This window comes from Psittacula echo (assembly GCF_963264785.1).
Source record: "Psittacula echo genome assembly, contig: SCAFFOLD_125, whole genome shotgun sequence".
NCBI lineage: Eukaryota > Metazoa > Chordata > Aves > Psittaciformes > Psittacidae > Psittacula > Psittacula echo.
The window spans coordinates 24,751-49,983 of NW_027664258.1; the positions used below are offsets into that span (position 1 = coordinate 24,751).

Below are 25,233 nucleotides of genomic sequence, written 5' to 3' on the forward strand. Positions count from 1 at the left end.
GGGTGGGGGGGATTATGGAGCCCTGGGGGGGGGTTGAGGGGGGTTTGGGGGGGGTCCCCAAGGGGGGGGTTTGGGGGTACTGACCCCCCCCCCATTTCTGTCTCCCCCCCCAAGGCTATGAGAAGTCACGGAGCCTCAACAGCATCACGGGGGTGCGCGTGGCCCCGGCCGCCCCCCCTTCGGCTCCCCCGGCCCCCCCGGCGCCCCCGCTCCCCCATCCCCTCCATCCTTTAAAGGGGGGGTGGGACCCCCCCTCCTCCTTCCCCCTTTCCCTGCCCCCCCCCCCCCCCCCCCCCAATGGGGCAACGCTCAACTCATCAGTGGCAATTCAAGGGGGGGGGGGGGGGGGGGGCCACGACTCCCCCTTCCCCCCCCCCCAAAGTGACTGGAACTGGGGTGGGGTTGGGGGGGGCCCCCTCAATGACTGTGAATGGGGGTGAGGGGGTGCCCCCCCCCCCCCGTGGCACCCCATTGGCTGCACTGCACTTTGTGTCCTTCCCCCCCCCCCCTTTGTGTGTGTCCCCCCCAATATGGGAGCCCCTGACCCCCACCCATGGGGGGTGTGGGGTGTCCCTGCACCCCCATGATCACTCAGGACTTGGGGAGCCCCCCCCCCCCCCCCACTGTGTCATTTGTGTCCCCTCCCCCCGCCCCCTTGGGCTCCCTTTCTCCCCCCCAAAGCAATAACTGGAGCCCCCCCCCCCCGCTGAGAATGGGGGGGTCCGGCCCCACTGCGAGGGCAGGCTTTGTTTCCATGGTGATGGGACTAGGCCAGGCTCCGTTCCCATAGCAACAGGGCTAGGCCAGGTTCTGTGTCCATAGTAACTGGACTAGGTGCAACGCCTACTGCAAGGGCAGGCTTCGTTTCCGTGGTGATGGGGCTAGGCCCGATTCCTACTGTGAGGCTAGGCTGTGTTGCCATAGCAACAGGACTAGGCCCGACCCCGCTGAGAGGTCAGGCTCCATTTCCATGGCAACAGGACTAGGCCCGACCTCTACTGCCGAGGCTGGGCTCTGTTTCCATGGTGACAGGACCAGGCCCGGTCCCACTGCGAGGCTGGGCTTGGTTTCCATAGCAATGGGACTAGGCCTGTCCCCACTGCGAGGCCAGGCTCCGTTTCCATGGTGATGGGAGCAGGCCTCACCCCTCCTGCGAGGGCCGGCTCTGTTTCCATAGCAACAGGACTAGGCCTGACCCCACTGCAAGCTCAGGCTCCGTTTCCATGGCGCCAGGACCAGGCCGCAGCCCCCAACTCAGGCCCTGGCCCCATTGTGGGGGGAGGGGCGTCAGGGTGGGGGAGGGGCCCCCCGCATGTCTGCATGCCCCCTCCCCCCGCTGCAGGTATCGTTATATGCAAAAAACACCCCCAAAACCCCCGGAATTCACCCCAAAACCCCTCCCTCCCCCCCCCCAATGGCGGCGGGAGCTTTATGCAATGACTCCTATGCAAATGAGATGCTAATGAGGACAAATCGCTCCCCGCCCGCCCCTCCCCCCCCCCTTAATTCGCTGCATGTTTGGGGGGGCCCCCCCTTTGCCTCGTGCTTTTAGGGGGGGGGTCTCCAGCCCCTCCCCCCCCCGGGCTGCGCTGGAACAAGCTCCTCCCCCCTAATTACTATTTATTAACCTCATTAATAATTAATTACCCCTCCCCCCCCGGGGTTGGTGCAATCCCCGCCCCTCCCCCCCCCCCCCGTTATCTCTTGGGGTTGGGTTGGGGGGGGGGGTGGGGGCTCCCCCGTTTGGGGGGGGTTTGACTCAGGAAGGGGGGGGAGGGGCGGTGCCAAACGGGGCTGGGGGGGAGGGGGGAGGGGGGGAGGGGCCCAGAGCTATTTTTTCACGCGGGATCTTGGAGCTGCGAGAATAAAAGTGACCAAAAAGAGCGAAAATGGCCTCAAAATGGGGGGGGGGGGGGGAGGGGAGAAGTGACCCCTCCCCCCCCCCAAAGTGACCCCTTCCCCCCCCCCCAAAGTGACCCCTCCCCCCCCACATTGAGGCACTGTTTGGGGCGGGAATAGAAAAGCTGCTTTATTGGGGGAGGGGGGACGACACAACGTGGGGGAGGGGGGCTCAGGAGTAACCCATGGGGCAAGGGGGGACTTGGGGGGTGATGGGGACGTGATGGGGACAAGGGAGGAGGGGGGCTTTGGGGTGGCACTTGGGGGGCAGGGGAGCATGGAGGGGTCACAAGGACAAGGGGGGGGTCACAGTCGCGGTTTCTTTGCACCCCCAACTTCTGGGGGGCAGCAGCACAAGGGGGGGGGGTGATGGGGGGCACACACGGGGGTGTCCCCAACTCTGCGTGACCCCCCCCCCATGGACGGGGGGGGCACCTCAGGGGTTGTTGGGGGGGGGGTGTGTCACAGTGTCACCCTCGGGGACTGGGTGAGTCCTCCGTGGCGGTGGTGTCACCCATAGGGACGTGGTGTCACCTATAGAGACAGTGTCACCCATAGGGACATGGTGTCACCTATAGGGATGGTGTCACCTATAGAGACAGTGTCACCCATAGGGACGTGGTGTCACCTATAGGGATGGTGTCACCCATAGGGACATGGTGTCACCTATAGGGATGGTGTCACCTATAGAGACAGTGTCACCCATAGGGACGTGGTGTCACCTATAGGGACAGTGTCACCCATAGGGACGTGGTGTCACCTATAGAGACAGTGTCACCCATAGGGACGTGGTGTCACCTATAGAGACAGTGTCACCCATAGGGACGTGGTGTCACCTATAGAGACGGTGTCACCCATGGGGTCATGATGTCACCCATAGGGACATAGTGTTACCTACAGAGATGGTGTCACCCATAGGGACCTAGTGTCACCTATAGGGACATAGTGTCACCTATAGAGACAGTGTCGCCCATAGGGACATGGTGTCACCTATAGAGACAATGTCACCCATGGGGATGTAATGTCACCCATAGGAACAGTGTCACCTATAGAGACATAATGTCACCTATAGAGACATAATGTCACCTATAGGGACAGTGTCACCCATAGAGACAGTGTCACCCATGGGGATGTGATGTCACCCATATGGATATAGTGTCACCCATGGGGACAGGCGGTGGTGTCACCCATAGAGACAGTGTCACCCATAAGGATATAGTGTCACCCATAGGGACCTGGTGTCACCCATGGTGACGGGGTGACCCAATTCATGTCCATGGTGGCACTTTGGGGACAAACCCTGTGTCCTGCTGGGGTCTCCTCCTCGCAGTGTCACCCCATGGGGACGCGTCCTTGTCACCATGGCTGCCATAAGGCGCTGTCCTTGTCCTTGTCCTCGATGGTGTCACCCGGTGCCACAGGGACCCGACCTTGTCCTTGTTGTCCCATAGGTGCCACAGGAACCATCCTCATCCTCAGGGGTACCCCATGGGTGCTGCTGTCACCTCGTTGTCACCTCAGCGCCACCATGACCTTGTCCTTGTCCCCATGACGACCATCCCCATCCTCGTTGTTGCCATGGGGACCATCCCCATCCTCGTTGTTGCCATGGGAACCATCCCTGTTGTTGCCATGGGAACCATCCCCATCCCTGTTGTCACCATGGGGACCATCCCCATCCTCGTTGTCGCCATGGGAACCATCCCCATCCTCGTTGTCACCATGGGGACCATCCCCATCCTCGCTGTCACCATGGGAACCATCCCCATCCCTGTTATCTCCATGGGGACCATCCCCATCCTCGTTGTCGCCATGGGAACCATCCCCATCCTCGCTGTCACCATGGGAACCATCCCCATCCCTGTTATCTCCATGGGGACCATCCCCATCCTCGTTGTCGCCATGGGAACCATCCCCATCCCTGTTGTTGCCATGGGAACCATCCCCATCCCTGTTGTCGCCATGGGAACCATCCCCATCCCTGTTGTCGCCATGGGAACCATCCCCATCCCTGTTGTTGCCATGGGAACCAACCCTGGCCTCGTTGTCACCTCAGGCGCCACCGTGACCTGACCTTGACCTCTGACCCCCCCCCTCCCCTCACACCTCGGACTCGAGGCTGGAGAAGTGGGCGGAGCCCCGGCGCGCGCCCAGCGGCCCCTCCCCCCCGCGCCGGGCCCCGCCCCCTCCCCCCGCCCCCACCCCCCACGCGCGGCGCTGCCCGCGGGGCGGGGGGGAGGGGGACAGGGGGGGAGGGGCCGAGCCCAGCCCTGCCCCCCCCGGGCCCCCCCAGAACCCCCCCGCCCCCCCCCACGCGCTCAGGTCCTCGAGGCTGCGCGAGGCCGGGGGGGGGCGGCGGCGGCCGCAGCGGTGCGGGAGGGGGCGGGGGAAGGGCGGGAGGTGGGGGGGGGGAGGGAACCCCCAGAACCCGCCCCCCCCGCCCCAATGAGCCCCTCCCCCCCCTCCGGGCCAGGCCGGGCACAGGGCGGGGGGAGGGGGGGGGTGTCCCCAGGGCCCCCCCTCCCAGTCCCGGAGCCTCTCGGCCGAGCAGCTCCGGCAGCGGGGGAGGGGCGGGGGGGGGTGGTGGTGATGGGGGGGGTGGGGGAAGGCGTGCGGGGGGGTCCCCAGGAGCTCGAGGCTGCCCCAGCCCCCCCCTCCCCCCCACCCCCACCCCCCGCCCCCCGGCAGCTTCTCCGCGGACCAGCAGCGCCCCGGGGGGGGAGGGGGGGGGAGGGGGTGCCCCCCCCGCTCGCGGCCCGGGGGGAGGGTGCAGCAGTGGGGGGGAGGGGTGCACCAGCAGGGGGGAGGGGGGGCCGCGGAGGAAGGCGGGGGGTGAGGTAAGGCCGGGGGGGGGGTGGGGGGGGGAGGGGCCGCGGCGCTGGCCGGGGGGGGAGGGGAGGGGGGCTCGGACTCGGAGTCGGAGAGGTCGGGGTAGAACGGGGGGGGAGGGGCGGCGGCGAAGGGGGGGGGGTGCCCCCGGCAGGGGTGGGCGCGGGGGGTGGCGGGGGGGCCGCGGAGCAGCGGCTGCGCCTCGGGGTCCCCCCCGCCTCCCCCCACCCCCAAGCCGCGGGGGGGGCCGCGGCGGGGGGGGCGCTCGCGGGGGGGGGGCGGGGGGCTCCGCTCGTCCTCGTAGAACAAACGGGAGTAAGGGAAGAGGGGGGGGTCCGGGGGGGAGGGGTCGTGTCCCGCCCCTCCCCCCCCCGCCTCGTAGAGCCCCCGCAGCGCGCGGCGGGACCAGGGGGAGGGGCCGGGCTCGGGGGGGGAGGGGTGGGGGGGGGAGCGCGGGCAGGGCCCGACCCCCACCCCCCCCCCCCCGCCGCCGCCCCCCCCCCGGCTCAGCCCCTGCGGTTCGATGGGGCCGTAGAAGCGGTGGAAGGCGGCGGGGGGAGGGGCAGGGGGAGGGGGGGGCCCCCGGCGAGGGGGGGGGGTCCGGGGGGGGCGGCGGTCGCGGGGAGGGGGAGGGGGCGTGGGAAGAGGGGGAGGGTGGAGGGGGTGGGGGGAGGAGGGGGAAGGGTCCTCGGGGCTGCAGCAGCTGTACATGCCCTGGGGGGAGAGCGTGGCGTTGGGGGGGAATCCCCATATCCCATACCCCATATCCCATACCCCATACCCCATACCCCATATCCCATACCCCATACCCCATATCCCATACCCCATATCCCATATCCCATACCCCATATCCCATACCCCATACCCCATACCCCATACCCCATATCCCATATCCCATACCCCATATCCCATACCCCATATCCCATACCCCATACCCCATACCCCATACCCCATATCCCATACCCCATATCCCATACCCCATACCCCATATCCCATATCCCATACCCCATATCCCATACCCCATACCCCATACCCCATACCCCATATCCCATATCCCATACCCCATATCCCATACCCCATATCCCATACCCCATACCCCATATCCCATACCCCATACCCCATACCCCATATCCCATACCCCATACCCCATACCCCATATCCCATACCCCATATCCCATATCCCATACCCCATACCCCATACCCCATATCCCATACCCCATACCCCATATCCCATACCCCATACCCCATACCCCATATCCCATACCCCATACCCCATATCCCATACCCCATATCCCATACCCCATACCCCATATCCCATATCCCATACCCCATACCCCATACCCCATACCCCATATCCCATACCCCATACCCCATATCCCATACCCCATACCCCATATCCCATATCCCATACCCCATACCCCATATCCCATACCCCATATCCCATACCCCATATCCCATATCCCATACCCCATATCCCATATCCTATACCCCATATCCCATACCCCATATCCCATACCCCATACCCCATATCCCATACCCCATATCCCATATCCCATACCCCATATCCCATATCCTATACCCCATATCCCATACCCCATACCCCATACCCCACCCCCCTCTCTCCCCTCTCTGCCCTCACCCTGCTCAGCGCCAGCAGCGCCCGTGGCCGCGGGGCCCGGTGCCGGCGGTGCCGCAGCTCGCGGTGCACCAGGTGCTCGGCGGCGAAGACCAGGAGGCTGAGCCCCATGGCCACCAGGAGCATGTAGAACACCCCGGCCATGTTGTCGATGTCCAGCTTGCTGCTCATCACCTCCAGCTTCTCCTGGTGGCAGATCCCCGACAGCCACAGCCGCTCCAGCATCTCGATCTCGTCTGCCATGGGGCGGGGGGACACGCGCGGCGTCACCGCGGGGACTTGGGGCTCAACACAGGGGGCTTAGGGGGTCAGCTCCGGGTGGATGGTGTCATCTGTGGGGCGTGGGGATGGTCTATGGGGTGTTGGGATGATCTATGGGGTGTTGGGATGGTCTATGGGGCGTTGGGATGGTCTATGGGGCGTGGGGATGGTCTATGGGGTGTTGGGATGGTCTATGGGGTGTTGGGATGGTCTATGTGGTGTTGGGATGGTCTATGGGGCGTGGGGATGGTCTATGGGGTGTTGGGATGGTCTATGTGGTGTTGGGATGGTCTATGGGGCGTGGGGATGGTCTATGGGGTGTTGGGATGGTCTATGGGGTGTTGGGATGGTCTATGGGGCGTGGGGATGGTCTATGGGGTGTTGGGATGGTCTATGGGGTGTTGGGATGGTCTATGGGGTGTTGGGATGATCTATGGGGCGTGGGGATGGTCTATGGGGTGTTGGGATGGTCTATGGGGTGTTGGGATGGTCTATGGGGCGTTGGGATGGTCTATGGGGTGTTGGGATGATCTATGGGGTGTTGGGATGGTCTATGGGGTGTTGGGATGGTCTATGGGGCGTTGGGATGGTCTATGGGGCGTGGGGATGGTCTATGTGGTGTTGGGATGGTCTATGGGGTGTTGGGATGGTCTATGGGGCGTTGGGATGGTCTATGGGGTGTTGGGATGGTCTATGGGGTGTTGGGATGATCTATGGGGTGTTGGGATGGTCTATGGGGCGTGGGGATGGTCTATGGGGTGTTGGGATGATCTATGGGGTGTTGGGATGGTCTATGGGGCGTGGGGATGGTCTATGGGGTGTGGGGATGGTCTATGTGGTGTTGGGATGGTCTATGGGGTGTTGGGATGGTCTATGGGGCGTTGGGATGGTCTATGGGGCGTGGGGATGGTCTATGGGGTGTTGGGATGGTCTATGGGGTGTTGGGATGGTCTATGGGGTGTTGGGATGGTCTATGTGGTGTTGGGATGGTCTATGGGGCGTGGGGATGGTCTATGGGGTGTTGGGATGGTCTATGTGGTGTTGGGATGGTCTATGGGGCGTGGGGATGGTCTATGGGGTGTTGGGATGGTCTATGGGGCGTGGGGATGGTCTATGGGGTGTTGGGATGGTCTATGTGGTGTTGGGATGGTCTATGGGGTGTTGGGATGGTCTATGGGGCGTTGGGATGGTCTATGGGGTGTTGGGATGATCTATGGGGTGTTGGGATGGTCTATGGGGTGTTGGGATGGTCTATGGGGTGTTGGGATGGTCTATGGGGCGTGGGGATGGTCTATGTGGTGTTGGGATGGTCTATGGGGTGTTGGGATGGTCTATGGGGCGTGGGGATGGTCTATGGGGTGTTGGGATGATCTATGGGGTGTTGGGATGGTCTATGGGGTGTTGGGATGGTCTATGGGGCGTTGGGATGGTCTATGGGGTGTTGGGATGGTCTATGGGGCGTTGGGATGATCTATGGGGTGTTGGGATGGTCTATGGGGTGTTGGGATGATCTATGGGGTGTTGGGATGGTCTATGGGGCGTTGGGATGATCTATGGGGTGTTGGGATGGTCTATGGGGTGTTGGGATGATCTATGGGGTGTTGGGATGGTCTATGGGGCGTGGGGATGGTCTATGGGGCGTGGGGATGGTCTATGGGGCGTGGGGATGGTCTATGGGGTGTTGGGTCATTGGGATGCTCCATGGGTCACTGGGATGCTCCATGGGACATTGGGATGCTCCATGGGGCACTGGGGTCACCCCGGTGCCTTCCCCCCCGTGCCGGTACCGTCCCCCAGGAGCTGCAGCAGCGCCAGGTCCACGGGGCGCTTCCAGCGGGAGCCGCGCTGCAGGGCGATGCCGTAGCCGGTGGAGGCGAAGACCTTGCCCGAGCCGATGGTGACGAGCTTGCAGCCCTCCTCCTTGCGCGCCAGGTAATTGAGCACCGCCGCGTCGTAGATGAACGCGTCCAGCTTCCTGCCGGCCAACGGGGGCGGGGCTACCGAGCAACCCCGCCCCCGGGCGCCAGCCCCGCCCGCTGCACCGCCCACGTCCATATATGGACGGGGCAGCCACGCCCACGGCCGGCTCGGGGGGGGAACGAAGCCCTCTCGCAGCCGTACGTGGAGCAATCAGCCGGGCCCGCAGCCATATATGGAGCAATAAGCCACACCCACAGCCGTATATGGAGCAACAAGCCACGCCCACAGCCATACGTGGCTCAATAGGCCCCGCCCACAGCCATATATGGAGAAATAAGCCACGCCCACAGCCATACATGGAGCAATAAGCCACACCCACAGACATATACGGGTCAACAAGCCACACCCACTGCCATATATGGAGCAATAAGCCACGCCCATAACCATACATGGCTCAATAAGTCACACCCACTGCCATACATGGATCAATAGGCCCCACCCACTGCCATATATGGAGCAACAATCCACGCCCACAGACATATATGGGTCAACAAGCCACGCCCACCGCCATATATGGATCAATAAGCCACGCCCATAACCATACATGGCTCAATAAGTCACACCCACTGCCATATATGGATCAATAAGCCACGCCCATAACCATACATGGCTCAATAAGTCACACCCACTGCCCTATATGGAGCAATAAGCCACGCCCACAACCATATATGGAGCAACAAGTCACGCCCACAGCCATACATGGCTCAATAAGCCACACCCACTACCATATATGGAACAACAAGCCACGCCCACAACCATATATGGAGCAGCAAGCCCCACCCACAGCCATATACGGATCTGTAAGCCCCGCCCACAGCACCTTTGTATCAGTAAGCCCCTCCCATGTCCATATATGGACCGCTAAGCCCCGCCCATGTCCCTATATGCATCTATAAGCCCCACTGGTACCTTTAAGCCCCTCCCCCAAGCCCCGCCCTCAACCACTTAGCCCCGCCCACACCCTAAGCCCCGCCCACTTTCCCAGGCTCCGCCCCTTGGCCGCACCCTGTCTTGAGGTGCTGCAGGGCGTCCTCCACGCCGCGCTGGTTGAAGCGCACCATGTAGCTGTGCATGGCGGGGTAATTGCTCCGGATGTTCTTCTCCGTGCTCCCGTTGGGCACCGTCCCGAACCGCAGCGGCGGGTACTGCTCCTGCGGGCGCTGGAACTGACCCCCCACGGCGCCCATCGGTATCCATCGGTACCCATTGGCACCCACTGGTAGCCAACAGCACCCATCGGCACCCATTGGTACCCATCGGTATCCATCAGCACCCATCGGCACCCATTGGTACCCATCAACACCCATCAGCACCCATCAGCACCCATCGGTACCCATCAACACCCATCGGCGCCCATCAACACCCATCGGCACCCATCAGCACCCATGGTGCCCATCAGCACCCATCGGCGCCCATCAACACCCATCGGCACCCATCAGCACCCATGGTGCCCATCAGTACCCATCGGCACCCATCAGCACCCATTGGTACCCATCAACACCCATCGGCACCCATCAACACCCATCAACTCCCATCAGTAGCCAACAGCACCCATCAACACCCATTGGTACCCATCGGCACCCATCGGTACCCATCAGTATCCATCAGCACCCATCAGTACCCATCGGTACCCGTTGGTATCCATTGGCACCCACTGGCACCCACTGGCACCCATTGGTATCCATCGGCACCCATCAGCACCCATCGGTACCCACCAGTACCCATCGGAATCCATCAGCACCCATCGGCACCCATCAGTACCCATCGGTATCCATCAGCACCCATCGGCACCCATTGGTACCCATCAACACCCATCAGCATGCATCAGCACCCATCGGTACCCATCGACACCCATCGGCGCCCATCAGCACCCATCGGCACCCATAGCCCCCATCAGCACCCATCGGCACCCATCAGCACTCATTGGTACCCATCAACACCCATCAGCACCCATCAGTACCCATCAGCACCCATCAACACCCATTGGTACCCATCAGCACCCGTCGGCACCCACTGGTACACATTGGCACCCATTGGTACACATCGGCACCCATCGGCACCCATGGTACCCATCGGCACCCATCGACACCCATCAGCACCTACCAGTACCCATCAGCACCCATGAGCACTCATCCACACCCATCAGCACCCATCGGCACCCCCGTGGTGGCACCTTGCGGTCGCTGAGGCCGGACACGGTGTCCACGTACTCCTCCTGGATCATGAAGGCCGCCAGGTTCGCGGTGTAGCTGGCGAGGAAGATGACGGCGAAGAAGGCCCAGACCAGCACCATGATCTTACTGGTGGTGCCCTTGGGGTTCTCCACCGGCACCGAGTTGTTGAAGACCAAAGCCCAAAGGAGCCAAATGGATTTGCCGATGGTGAAGGTGGAGCCGCCGGCACCTATGGGGGCAATGGGGGAAATGGGTGCAATGGGGGCAATGGGGACAATGGGGGCAATGGGGGCAATGGGGGCAATGGGTGCAATGGGGACAATGGGGCAATGGGGGCAATGGGGGGCAATGGGTGCAATGGGGACAATGGGGCAATGAGGACAATGGGGGCAATGGGGGCAATGGGGACAATGGGGGCAATGGGGGCAATGGGGGGCAATGGGTGCAATGAGGACAATGGGACAATGGGGACAATGGGGGCAATGGGGACCCCCTGTCTCCCATCGCGCCCCGCTCTCTTGGTGCCACCAACTCACGCTGCCCCGCGGCCAAGCTGCGGTTGTAGCCCACGGGGCTGAAGTACTCGAAGATGAAGACGGTGACGGCCACCACGGTGAGGCACATGACGAACATCATGACCCACACGGCCGGGCTGTAGGGCTCTGCGGTGGGGCACGGGAGGCGTCGGCGTCAGCGTCACCGCCGTGGCGGTGTCATCGCCGTCGCGGTGACGCCGGCCGGGCCCTACCCAGGAAGGCGGAGGGGGACACGGTGCCGTTGCTCCGCGACACCATGACGCTGATCCCGGTCTCCACGAAGGGCACCGAGAAGTCGATGATCTCGGCGCGCTCCTCGTTGATGGTCAAGGAGCCGATGGCCATGTCCGCCCGCCCATAGAACACCTGCGGCGAGGGACGCGGCTAAAGGGCCCCTTGACCCCCACAAGTCTTGGTCCGCCCCCCAACCTCCTCGTGTCCAACCCCCATATCCATCCGTGGGGTGCTGTGGGGCGTGCGGGGGGGGGGGGGTTTGTCCCCACCTCTCCCACCATTCCATTCCACACCCCATCGATCTTCTTGCCATGCTTGCCGTTGGTGACCAGGTAGAGGTCGTAGGTGAAGCCGACGGCGCGGGCCAAGCGCTTGAGGATGTCGATGCAGAAGCCTTTGCAGCACTTCTTCTCGAAGAGCTCCATGGTGGGGCTGTGGGGAGATGGGGGCTGGAATGGGGGGGGGCACTTGTGGGGGGCCGATGGGGACCCCAAAGCGGGGGGCACCCACGTGGAGGTGCGGTTGAGCTGCTTGCGGCAGGGCACGGAGTCGCGGATGCAGGTGCCGGTGGAGGGGTCGATGCTCTCCACGATGACGAAGGGGCGCTCCTCCAGCGTGGCCACCATCAGGTGCTGGTCGCCGTCAACCGGTTGCAGGAACTTGCCGTAGCGGGACCACACCGGGTACTTCATGCGGAGGATCTGGTGCTCCCAGCTGCCCACCTGCATGCGGGGACGTGGGGACGGCGTCGCGGCGCGGGACACGGGGCACGGGGGTGACGCTGACAGCGCCGGCACCGCCGGGCACTCACCACCTCCCAGCTCCGCTCCTTGGTGAGGGAGATGACGACCAGCGAAGGGTTCACCAGGTACCCGTCCTCGTTGAAGGAGAAGTCCTTCTGCCCCCATGTGATGTTCATGAAGTACCTGCGGAGGTGGCGGCGCCGATGGCACCAGGGCACCACCGTCACCGGTCCTAAGGGTTGGGGATGGTCAAGTGGGTCTTGGGTGCCCCTAGACGTGGTTGGGGACCATTGGGTGCCCATAGACGTGGTTGGGGACCATTGGGTGCCCATAGACGTGGTTGGGGACCATTGGGTGCCCATAGACGTGGTTGGGGACCATTGGGTGCCCATAGACGTGGTTGGGGACCATTGGGTGCCCATAGACGTGGTTGGGGACCATTGGGTGCCCCTAGACGTGGCTGGGGACCATTGGGTGCCCCTAGACGTGGTTGGGGACCATTAGGTGCCCATAGACGTGGTTGGGGACCATTGGGTGCCCAGAGACGTGGTTGGGGACCATTGGGTGCCCAGAGACGTGGTTGGGGACCATTGGGTGCCCAGAGACGTGGTTGGGGACCATTGGGTGCCCATAGACGTGGTTGGAGACCATTAGGTGCCCATAGACGTGGTTGGGGACCATTGGGTGCCCATAGACGTGGTTGGAGACCATTAGGTGCCCATAGACGTGGTTGGGGACCATTGGGTGCCCATAGACGTGGTTGGGGACCATTGGATGCCCATAGACGTGGTTGGGGACCATTGGGTGCCCATAGACGTGGTTGGGGACCATTGGGTGCCCATAGACGTGGTTGGGGACCATTGGGTGCCCATAGACGTGGTTGGGGACCATTGGGTGCCCAGAGACGTGGTTGGGGACCATTGGGTGCTCATAGACGCGGTTGGGGACCATTGGGTGCTCATAGATGTGGTTGGGGACCATTGGGTGCCCATAGACGTGGTTGGGGACCATTGGGTGCTCATAGACGCGGTTGGGGACCATTGGGTGCTCATAGACGTGGCTGGGGACCATTGGGTGCCCCTAGACAAGGTTGGGACAACTCTGGATACAGCTGGGGTTGAGGACCATTGGGTGCCCCTGGCCATGGTTGGGGACCATTGGGTGCCCCTCGATGTGATTGAGGACAGTTGGGTTGGGGATGGTTGAGTGGGTCCTGATGTGGCTGGGTTGGGGTCCATTGGGTGGCCCTGGACGCGGTTGGGACCCACTGGGCGCCCTTGGCCGCGCTCGCGCCGGCGCTCACCGGTGCAGGTTCTCCTTGCTGTGGGTGACGTTGGGCGCCCGGCAGTCGTTGTTGAACTCGGGGACGAAGCCGTAGTCCCGCAGCAGCGCCTCGGCCCCCTTGGCCACGATGGCGACGCCGTTGCGGAGCCGGTGCTGGAGCTCGTCCCTCCATCCCGCCGACAGCACCGCGAAGAGCCCCGCGGGGACGTGCTCCGGGAGCCGGCTGCTGCCGGCCAGGTTGGTCCCCACCAGGAACCAGATGTAACCGGGGCCGGTCAAGCCGACGTCGTGCGCGGCGCGGAAGATGGCCTCGGCCTCCTCGCGGGAGCAGTAGAGGAGCCGGATCTGCGCCGTGACGTCGCGGAGCTGGCGCCGCAGGCGGGAGCCGTCGGCGTCGCCGCTGAGGTTGAGCGTGAGGACGCCGCGGTGCTCCCAGCCGATGAAGCTGCCGTCGGTCAGGACCTCCACGTAGTCCACGACGTCCTCGTGGCCCGGCAGCAGCGTGGTGAGGACGGCGAAGGACGTCCAATCGTACTCCTCCAGCACCTCCAGGATCACCCGGAGCTGCTGCTCCGTGGACGAGCCCAGCTGCAGGAACGTGGAGCCCTTCTCCTGCGCGGGGACAGGAGGCGGCTCTGGATGGGCTCGGGACCCTTGGGTGGCCCTGGCCATGGCTGGGACCCTTGCGTTGGGGTTGGTCAAGGGGGTCCGAACATGGGAGGGTTGGGGATGGTTGGGTTGGGAAGGACTTGGGTGGCCCCCAATGGGCTTGTGGCCACTTGGGCTTCCCTGTCCCCGTCCACCCCTCCACTGCTGCCCGGCTGCCCAGCATCCCCTCACCTGGAGCATCCCCAAGCCAGCAGCACCCAACCACCTCGGGCTCCATCCCAACCCCACCTAGAAGCACCCATCTCATCCCAACCACCTCTAGATCCATCCAAAAGCCCCCAACCACCTCTAGCTCCATGCCAACCCCATCTAGAGGCACCCAACCCCATCTAGGAGCACCCAAACATATCTAAGAGCACCCATCTCGTCCCAATCACCTCTAGCTCCATGCCAACCCCATCTAGAGGCACCCAACCCCATCTAGGAGCACCCAAACATATCTAAGAGCACCCATCTCATCCCAATCACCTCTAGCTCCATGCCAACCCCATCTAGAGGCACCCAACCCCATCTAGGAGCACCCAAACATATCTAAGAGCACCCATCTCGTCCCAGTCACCTCTAGCTCCATCCCAACCCCATCTAGAGGCACCCAACCCCATCTAGGAGCACCCAAACATATCTAAGAGCACCCATCTCTTCCCAATCACCTCTAGCTCCATCCCAACCCCATCTAGAGGCACCCAACCCCATCTAGGAGCACCCAAACATATCTAAGAGCACCCATCTCGTCCCAGTCACCTCTAGCTCCATGCCAACCCCATCTAGAGGCACCCAACCCCATCTAGGAGCACCCAAACATATCTAAGAGCACCCATCTCATCCCAATCACCTCTAGCTCCATCCCAACCCCATCTAGAGGCACCCAACCCCATCTAGGAGCACCCAAACATATCTAAGAGCACCCATCTCGTCCCAATCACCTCTAGCTCCATGCCAACCCCATCTAGAAGCACCCAACCCCATCTAGGAGCACCCAAACATATCTAAGAGCACCCATCTCGTCCCAATCACCTCTAGCTCCATCCCAACCCCATCTAGAGGCACCCAACCCCATCTAGGAGCACCCAAACATATCTAAGAGCACCCATCTCACCCCGACCACCTCCAGCTCCATCCCAACCCCATCTAGAGGCACCCAACCCCATATAGGAGCACCCAAACATATCTAAGAGCACCCATCTCGTCCCAATCACCTCTAGCTCCATGCCAACCCCATCTAGAGGCACCCAACCCCATCTAGGAGCACCCAAACATATCTAAGAGCACCCATCTCATCCCAATCACCTCTAGCTCCATGCCAACCCCATCTAGAGGCACCCAACCCCATCTAGGAGCACCCAAACATATCTAAGAGCACCCATCTCATCCCAATCACCTCTAGCTCCATCCCAACCCCATCTAGAGGCACCCAACCCCATCTAGGAGCACCCAAACATATCTAAGAGCACCCATCTCGTCCCAATCACCTCTAGCTCCATGCCAACCCCATCTAGAGGCACCCAACCCCATCTAGGAGCACCCAAACATATCTAAGAGCACCCATCTCATCCCAATCACCTCTAGATCCATCCCAACCCCATCTAGAAGCACCCAACCCCATCTAGGAGCACCCAAACATATCTAAGAGCACCCATCTCGTCCCAATCACCTCTAGCTCCATCCCAACCCCATCTAGAGGCACCCATCTCCATCTAGGAGCACCCAAACATATCTAAGAGCACCCATCTCGTCCCAATCACCTCTAGCTCCATCCCAACCCCATCTAGAGGCACCCAACCCCATCTAGGAGCACCCAAACATATCTAAGAGCACCCATCTCATCCCAATCACCTCTAGCTCCATGCCAACCCCATCTAGAGGCACCCAACCCCATCTAGGAGCACCCAAACATATCTAAGAGCACCCATCTCATCCCAATCACCTCTAGCTCCATCCCAACCCCATCTAGAGGCACCCAACCCCATCTAGGAGCACCCAAACATATCTAAGAGCACCCATCTCGTCCCAGTCACCTCTAGCTCCATCCCAACCCCATCTAGAGGCACCCAACCCCATCTAGGAGCACCCAAACATATCTAAGAGCACCCATCTCGTCCCAATCACCTCTAGCTCCATCCCAACCCCATCTAGAGGCACCCAACCCCATCTAGGAGCACCCAAACATATCTAAGAGCACCCATCTCGTCCCAATCACCTCTAGCTCCATGCCAACCCCATCTAGAGGCACCCAACCCCATCTAGGAGCACCCAAACATATCTAAGAGCACCCATCTCGTCCCAGTCACCTCTAGCTCCATCCCAACCCCATCTAGAGGCACCCAACCCCATCTAGGAGCACCCAAACATATCTAAGAGCACCCATCTCGTCCCAATCACCTCTAGCTCCATGCCAACCCCATCTAGAGGCACCCAACCCCATCTAGGAGCACCCAAACATATCTAAGAGCACCCATCTCGTCCCAATCACCTCTAGCTCCATCCCAACCCCATCTAGAGGCACCCAACCCCATCTAGGAGCACCCAAACATATCTAAGAGCACCCATCTCGTCCCAATCACCTCTAGCTCCATCCCAACCCCATCTAGAGGCACCCAACCCCATCTAGGAGCACCCAAACATATCTAAGAGCACCCATCTCGTCCCAATCACCTCTAGCTCCATCCCAACCCCATCTAGAGGCACCCAACCCCATCTAGGAGCACCCAAACATATCTAAGAGCACCCATCTCGTCCCAATCACCTCTAGCTCCATCCCAACCCCATCTAGAGGCACCCAACCCCATCTAGGAGCACCCAAACATATCTAAGAGCACCCATCTCGTCCCAATCACCTCTAGCTCCATGCCAACCCCATCTAGAAGCACCCAACCCCATCTAGGAGCACCCAAACATATCTAAGAGCACCCATCTCATCCCAATCACCTCTAGCTCCATCCCAACCCCATCTAGAGGCACCCAACCCCATCTAGGAGCACCCAAACATATCTAAGAGCACCCATCTCATCCCAATCACCTCTAGCTCCATCCCAACCCCATCTAGAGGCACCCAACCCCATCTAGGAGCACCCAAACATATCTAAGAGCACCCATCTCGTCCCAATCACCTCTAGCTCCATCCCAACCCCATCTAGAGGCACCCAACCCCATCTAGGAGCACCCAAACATATCTAAGAGCACCCATCTCATCCCAATCACCTCTAGCTCCATGCCAACCCCATCTAGAAGCACCCAACCCCATCTAGGAGCACCCAAACATATCTAAGAGCACCCATCTCGTCCCAATCACCTCTAGCTCCATGCCAACCCCATCTAGAGGCACCCAACCCCATCTAGGAGCACCCAAACATATCTAAGAGCACCCATCTCGTCCCAATCACCTCTAGCTCCATGCCAACCCCATCTAGAGGCACCCAACCCCATCTAGGAGCACCCAAACATATCTAAGAGCACCCATCTCGTCCCAGTCACCTCTAGCTCCATGCCAACCCCATCTAGAGGCACCCAACCCCATCTAGGAGCACCCAAACATATCTAAGAGCACCCATCTCGTCCCAATCACCTCTAGCTCCATCCCAACCCCATCTAGAGGCACCCAACCCCATCTAGGAGCACCCAAACATATCTAAGAGCACCCATCTCGTCCCAATCACCTCTAGCTCCATGCCAACCCCATCTAGAGGCACCCAACCCCATCTAGGAGCACCCAAACATATCTAAGAGCACCCATCTCGTCCCAGTCACCTCTAGCTCCATGCCAACCCCATCTAGAGGCACCCAACCCCATCTAGGAGCACCCAAACATATCTAAGAGCACCCATCTCGTCCCAATCACCTCTAGCTCCATCCCAACCCCATCTAGAGGCACCCAACCCCATCTAGGAGCACCCAAACATATCTAAGAGCACCCATCTCGTCCCAATCACCGCTAGCTCCATGCCAACCCCATCTAGAGGCACCCAACCCCATCTAGGAGCACCCAAACATATCTAAGAGCACCCATCTCGTCCCAGTCACCTCTAGCTCCATCCCAACCCCATCTAGAGGCACCCAACCCCATCTAGGAGCACCCAAACATATCTAAGAGCACCCATCTCACCCCGACCACCTCCAGCTCCATCCCAACCCCATCTAGAGGCACCCAACCCCATCTAGGAGCACCCAAACATATCTAAGAGCACCCATCTCGTCCCAATCACCTCTAGCTCCATGCCAACCCCATCTAGAGGCACCCAACCCCATCTAGGAGCACCCAAACATATCTAAGAGCACCCATCTCACCCCGACCACCTCCAGCTCCATCCCAACCCCATCTAGAGGCACCCAACCCCATCTAGGAGCACCCAAACATATCTAAGAGCACCCATCTCGTCCCAATCACCTCTAGCTCCATCCCAACCCCATCTAGAGGCACCCAACCCCATCTAGGAGCACCCAAACATATCTAAGAGCACCCATCTCATCCCAGTCACCTCTAGCTCCATGCCAACCCCATCTAGAGGCACCCAACCCCATCTAGGAGCACCCAAACATATCTAAGAGCACCCATCTCGTCCCAATCACCTCTAGCTCCATCCCAACCCCATCTAGAGGCACCCAACCCCATCTAGGAGCACCCAAACATATCTAAGAGCACCCATCTCATCCCAATCACCTCTAGCTCCATCCCAACCCCATCTAGAGGCACCCAACCCCATCTAGGAGCACCCAAACATATCTAAGAGCACCCATCTCGTCCCAATCACCTCTAGCTCCATCCCAACCCCATCTAGAGGCACCCAACCCCATCTAGGAGCACCCAAACATATCTAAGAGCACCCATCTCGTCCCAGTCACCTCTAGCTCCATCCCAACCCCATCTAGAGGCACCCAACCCCATCTAGGAGCACCCAAACATATCTAAGAGCACCCATCTCGTCCCAATCACCTCTAGCTCCATCCCAACCCCATCTAGAGGCACCCAACCCCATCTAGGAGCACCCAAACATATCTAAGAGCACCCATCTCGTCCCAATCACCTCTAGCTCCATCCCAACCCCATCTAGAGGCACCCAACCCCATCTAGGAGCACCCAAACATATCTAAGAGCACCCATCTCACCCCGACCACCTCCAGCTCCATCCCAACCCCATCCAGACGCCCCCCGCCGCGCCCCAAGCCCCTCGAGGGCCGCCGCGGGCTCGCCTTGGGCGTGAGGACGACGGCGGCGCCGCCGTTGATGGCCACGATGGGCACGGCCGTCTGCGCCGAGACGAAGTCGAGGATCTGGGCCAGGGCCTCGGAGCCGGCGTCGTCCTCGAAGACGACGCCATGGACGGGCAGGGAGGAGAGGACGTCGCAGAGGCGCAGGATGAGGCTCCGCGGGTTGGTGTCGTTCAGCACCACCCCGATGGGGTTCACCTCGAAGGCGGAGCCCGGCAGCGGCCCCGGCGCCAGGCGCGGCCCCGCGGCGCCGTAGGAGGAACCGCTCAGGATCACGGCCACGTTCAGCGCCCGCCGCGGCGCCTCGGGCGCCAGGAAGGGGCTGGCGCAGGCCAGGGCCAAGGTGAAGAACATCCTGGGCAGGGGGCTCATGGTGGGGGGAGCTGGGGGGGGGAGACAGAGAGGGGATGGGGGGGGCAGCGATCAACTGGGGCGCCCGGGCCCCAGCGTCAGATACTGAGACCCCACAGCCCACAGCACATAGCCCATATATCCGATACCCCATACCCCATATCCCATACCCCATATCCCATATATCCCATACCCCATATCCCATACCCCATATCCCATATCCCATACCCCATATCCCATACCCCATATCCCATACCCCATATCCCATATATCCCATACCCCATATCCCATATATCCGATACCCCATATCCCATATCCCATATCCCATACCCCATATCCCATACCCCATATCCCATACCCCATATCCCATATATCCCATACCCCATATCCCATATATCCGATACCCCATATCCCATATCCCATATCCCATACCCCATATCCCATACCCCATATCCCATACCCCATATCCCATATATCCCATACCCCATATCCCATATCCCATATCCCATATCCCATATCCCATACCCCATACCCCATACCCCATATCCCATATATCCCATACCCCATATCCCATATCCCATATCCCATATCCCATATCCCATATCCCATACCCCATACCCCATATCCCATATCCCATACCCCATATCCCATATCCCATACCCCATACCCCATATCCCATATCCCATATCCCATACCCCATATCCCATACCCCATATCCCATATATCCCATACCCCATATCCCATATCCCATATCCCATATCCCATGTCCCATACCCCATACCCCATATCCCATATCCCATACCCCATATCCCATATCCCATACCCCATACCCCATATCCCATATCCCATATCCCATACCCCATATCCCATACCCCATATCCCATATCCCATATCCCATACCCCATATCCCATATATCCCATATCCCATACCCCATATCCCATACCCCATATATCCCATATCCCATACCCCATACCCCATAAATCCCATATCCCATACCCCATATCCCATACCCCATATCCCATACCCCAAACCCCATACCCCATATCCCATATCCCATACCCCATACCCCATACCCCATATCCCATACCCCATATATCCCATATCCCATACCCCATATATCCCATACCCCATATCCCATACCCCATATATCCCATATCCCATACCCCATATCCCATACCCCATATATCCCATATCCCATACCCCATATCCCATATCCCATACCCCATATATCCCATACCCCATATCCCATACCCCATATATCCCATATCCCATATCCCATACCCCATATATCCCATACCCCATACCCCATATCCCATATCCCATACCCCATATATCCCATACCCCATATCCCATACCCCATATATCCCATATCCCATACCCCATACCCCATAAATCCCATATCCCATACCCCATATCCCATATCCCATACCCCATACCCCATATCCCATATCCCATATCCCATACCCCATATCCCATATCCCATACCCCATACCCCATATCCCATATCCCATACCCCATATCCCATATCCCATACCCCATATCCCATATCCCATATCCCATACCCCATATCCCATACCCCATATCCCATACCCCATATCCCATATCCCATACCCCATATCCCATACCCCATATCCCATATCCCATATCCCATACCCCATATCCCATACCCCATACCCCATACCCCATACCCCATATCCCATATCCCATACCCCATATCCCATACCCCATATCCCATACCCCATACCCCATACCCCATATCCCATATCCCATATCCCATATCCCATACCCCATATCCCATACCCCATATCCCATACCCCATATCCCATATCCCATACCCCATATCCCATACCCCATATCCCATACCCCATATCCCATATCCCATACCCCATATCCCATATCCCATACCCCATATCCCATACCCCATATCCCATACCCCATATCCCATATCCCATATCCCATATCCCATACCCCATATCCCATACCCCATATCCCATATCCCATACCCCATATCCCATACCCCATATCCCATACCCCATATCCCATATCCCATATCCCATACCCCATATCCCATATCCCATACCCCATATCCCATACCCCATATCCCATATCCCATATCCCATATCCCATACCCCATATCCCATACCCCATATCCCATACCCCATACCCCATATCCCATATCCCATATCCCATACCCCATATCCCATATCCCATACCCCATATCCCATACCCCATATCCCATATCCCATACCCCATATCCCATATCCCATACCCCATATCCCATACCCCATATCCCATATCCCATACCCCATATCCCATACCCCATATCCCATATCCCATATCCCATATCCCATACCCCATATCCCATATCCCATATCCCATATCCCATACCCCACATCCCACATCCTATGCCCCCCCCACCAATGTCGCCCCCCCTACCCGTTCCAAGCTCGGTCCTGCAGGGCTCAGCCACATCTCGGCCTTGGGGGGGGTGAGGGGGGGATGGCAAATGGGGGGAGGTGATGGGGGGGCCGGGGGGGGTCAGGGGGGTGTTGGGGACACAGGGAGGGGGACAAGGACTTGGGGGGGGCAGAAATGGGAGGTCCGGGGGGGGGGCTGGGGATGCACCTGGGAGAGGGGGGGATGAGGAGGGTCAGAACTCATCCCCCCTCCATTGCCCCCCTGTTCATCCATTGGGCTCCCATTGCCCTCCATTGCTCCCATTACCCTCATTACCCCCCATTACCCCCTATTACCCCCCATTGCCCCTTTGCTCCCCATCACCCCCATTACCCCCTTGCCCCGTTACCCTCCATTACCCCAATTACCCTCCATTACCCCTATTATGCTCCATTGCCCCCATTACCCCCCGTTTCCCCTTTGCCCCCTATTACTCCCCATTACCCCCATTCCCCCCCATTCCCCCCATTCCCCTCCATTCCCTCCATCACCCCATTGCCCCCATTCCCATTAACCCCCATTCCCTCCATTCCCTTCCATTACCCCCATTACCCCTCGTTGCCCTTTTGCCCCCCATTATCCCCCATCACCCCCATTCCCCCCATTCCCATTACCCCCCATTCCCATTACCCCCCATTCCCATTACCCCCCATTCCCCTCCATTCCCCCATCACCCCCATTCCCCCATCACCCCCCTTTGCCCCCTTTGCCCCGCTCCGTCCCCGCCCGCCCCCCCCGGCCCTGCCGCAGCCGCCGCCGCCGCCGCTCGCTGAATACAAATGCAGGGACCGGGGCGGCGGCTGCGGGGCCGCTGCGGGGCCGGGGCCGGGTCCCTCTGCCCCCCCCCCCGGGGTGCGCAATGGGAAGGGGGGGGGAATGGGGGGAAATGGGGTGCATTGGGGGGCATTGGGGGGCATTGGGGGGCATTGCGGTGCATTGGGGGGCATTGGGGTGCATTGGGGGGCATTGGGGGTGTTGGGGGCTATAGTGGGGTGCTGGGGGTGTCGGAGGGTGCTGGGCTGGGCTGGAAGGGGGTGATGGGGTCCTGTGGGTCACTGAGGGGTATTGGGGTGCATTGCAGGGGCTAGGGGGTGTGTTAGGGGCGTTCGGGGGTATGGGGGGTTATTGAGGGGTAGGGGAAGGTTATTGGGGGCTATTGGGAGGTATTGGGGTGCTGGGGGGTGTCATTGGGGTGCTATGGAGTGCTATGGGGTGTCATTGGGGTGCTATGGAGTGTCATTGGGGTGGTATTGGGTATCATTGGGATGCTGTTCGGTGCTATGGGATGTTATTGGGTGTCATTGGGATGCTATGGGGTGTCATTGGGGTGCTGTGGGGTGTCATTGGGGTGCTGTGGGGTGTCATTGGGATGCTATGGGGTGCTATAGGATGTTATTGGGTGTCATTGGGATGCTATGGGGTGTCATTGGGGTGGTGTGTGGTGTCATTGGGGTGCTATGGGGTGTCATTGGGGTGCTATGGGGTGTCATTGGGATGCTATGGGGTGTCATTGGGGTGCTATGAGGCGCTATGTAGTGTCATTGGGGTGCTATTGGATATCATTGGGGCACTATGGGATGCTATGGGATGTCATTGGGGTGCTATTGGGTGTCATTGGGGTGCTATGGAGCAATATGGGATGCTACGGGACGTTATTGGGACGCTATGGGATGTCCTTGGGGTGTATCGGGGTCCCTATGGGTCGCTATGGGGCTCTATGGGGCGCCGCTGCGGGTCCCGCCGCTCACCTCTCACGCTCCCCACCGCATCCCGCAGCTGCCGCCGGTCACTGGGACACCGGCCCCGGCGCCAGCCCCGCCCCTCCCCTGGCCACGCCCCCTCCCGCCTGGCCACGCCCCCTCCGGACCCTTCCAACGCCCGGAGCCGGGGGGGGGGCAGCGATGGGGCAGGACCAGCGCCACCCCCCGCCCCCCCCCCCCCGGCACCCCGCAGCGCCGCGTTCCCGCCTTTGCCCTTCCCGCCCTTGCGCCTGATTGGCCCCGCCCGTAGGGGGGCGTGGCTTGCGGAGAGAGGTGGGTGTGGCCTGGGAGGGAGGGGGCGTGGCCAAAGACGCGGGCGCCAGGAGCCCAAATACCCCCAAAGCACCTCAAATACCCCAAATACCCCCAAATAACCCCAAATACAGCCCAAATACCCCCAAATACCCCCAAATAACCCCAAATACCCCCAAACACCCCCAAATAAGCCCAAATAACCCCAAATACCCCCAAATAACCCCAAATACAGCCCAAATAACCCCAAATACCCCCAAACACCCCCAAATAAGCCCAAATAACCCCAAATACCCCCAAATAACCCCAAATACCCCCAAATACCCCCAAATAACCCCAAATACCCCCAAAAAACCCAAATAACCCAAAATACCCCCAAATAACCCCAAATAACCCCAAATACCCCCAAATACACCCAAATACCCCCAAATACAGCCCAAATAACCCCAAATAACCCCAAATACCCCCAAATACCCCCAAATACCCCCAAATAACCCCAAATAACCCCAAATAACCGCAAATACCCCCAAATACACCCAAATACCCCCAAATACAGCCCAAATAACCCCAAATAACCCCAAATACCCCCAAATACCCCCAAATACCCCCAAATAACCCCAAATACCCCCAAATAAGCCCAAATACAGCCCAAATCCCTGTTTGCACCCTCCTGCACCCCCAAATACTGCTCATTCCCCAGCCCTGTACCCCCCCATCACCTCCACACCCTCTAAGCTCCCATTGTGCACCCCTAAAGCCCTCCTAAACCCCACAGCACCCCATAGCCCCCCCCAGCACCCTGGGGGCAACGCAGGGGCTCTGACCCCCCCATTACCCACAATGCACCCGGCGTTCAGGTTTTATTCCTCCGCATGGAGATGGGGAGCAGCCAATGAGATCACACCCGGGCCATGACGTCACTGCCAGAGGAGGGTGACGTCACGGCCACGTCTAGGTGACGTCAT

General features: G+C 60.1%; 2 protein-coding genes across 2 annotated transcripts in view; one reads left to right on the forward strand and one right to left on the reverse strand.

Moving 5' to 3' along the window:
• The window catches only part of LOC308232543 (voltage-gated potassium channel KCNC1-like), a gene marked incomplete at its 3' end in the record, with an annotated part of 5,804 nt that extends 4,868 nt beyond the window's left edge, over positions 1-936 (forward strand). The window contains exon 4 of the mRNA XM_080639754.1: positions 925-936. Coding sequence (XP_080495880.1) covers positions 925-936 — 12 coding nt within the window. The remainder of the gene's footprint in view (positions 1-924) is intronic.
• Positions 937-3,999: 3,063 nt separating this feature from the next.
• On the reverse strand, positions 4,000-25,233 carry LOC308232544 (glutamate receptor ionotropic, NMDA 2D-like; the record flags this gene model as incomplete). Its single annotated transcript, XM_080639755.1, has 15 exons — positions 4,000-4,018; positions 4,571-5,241; positions 6,368-6,600; positions 8,413-8,600; positions 9,611-9,771; positions 10,779-11,008; positions 11,316-11,441; positions 11,528-11,681; positions 11,819-11,981; positions 12,060-12,271; positions 12,361-12,475; positions 13,596-14,188; positions 19,430-19,830; positions 24,005-24,300; positions 25,190-25,233. 15 exons carry the CDS (start codon positions 25,231-25,233, stop codon positions 4,000-4,002), a joined length of 3,606 nt encoding a protein of 1,201 aa, XP_080495881.1.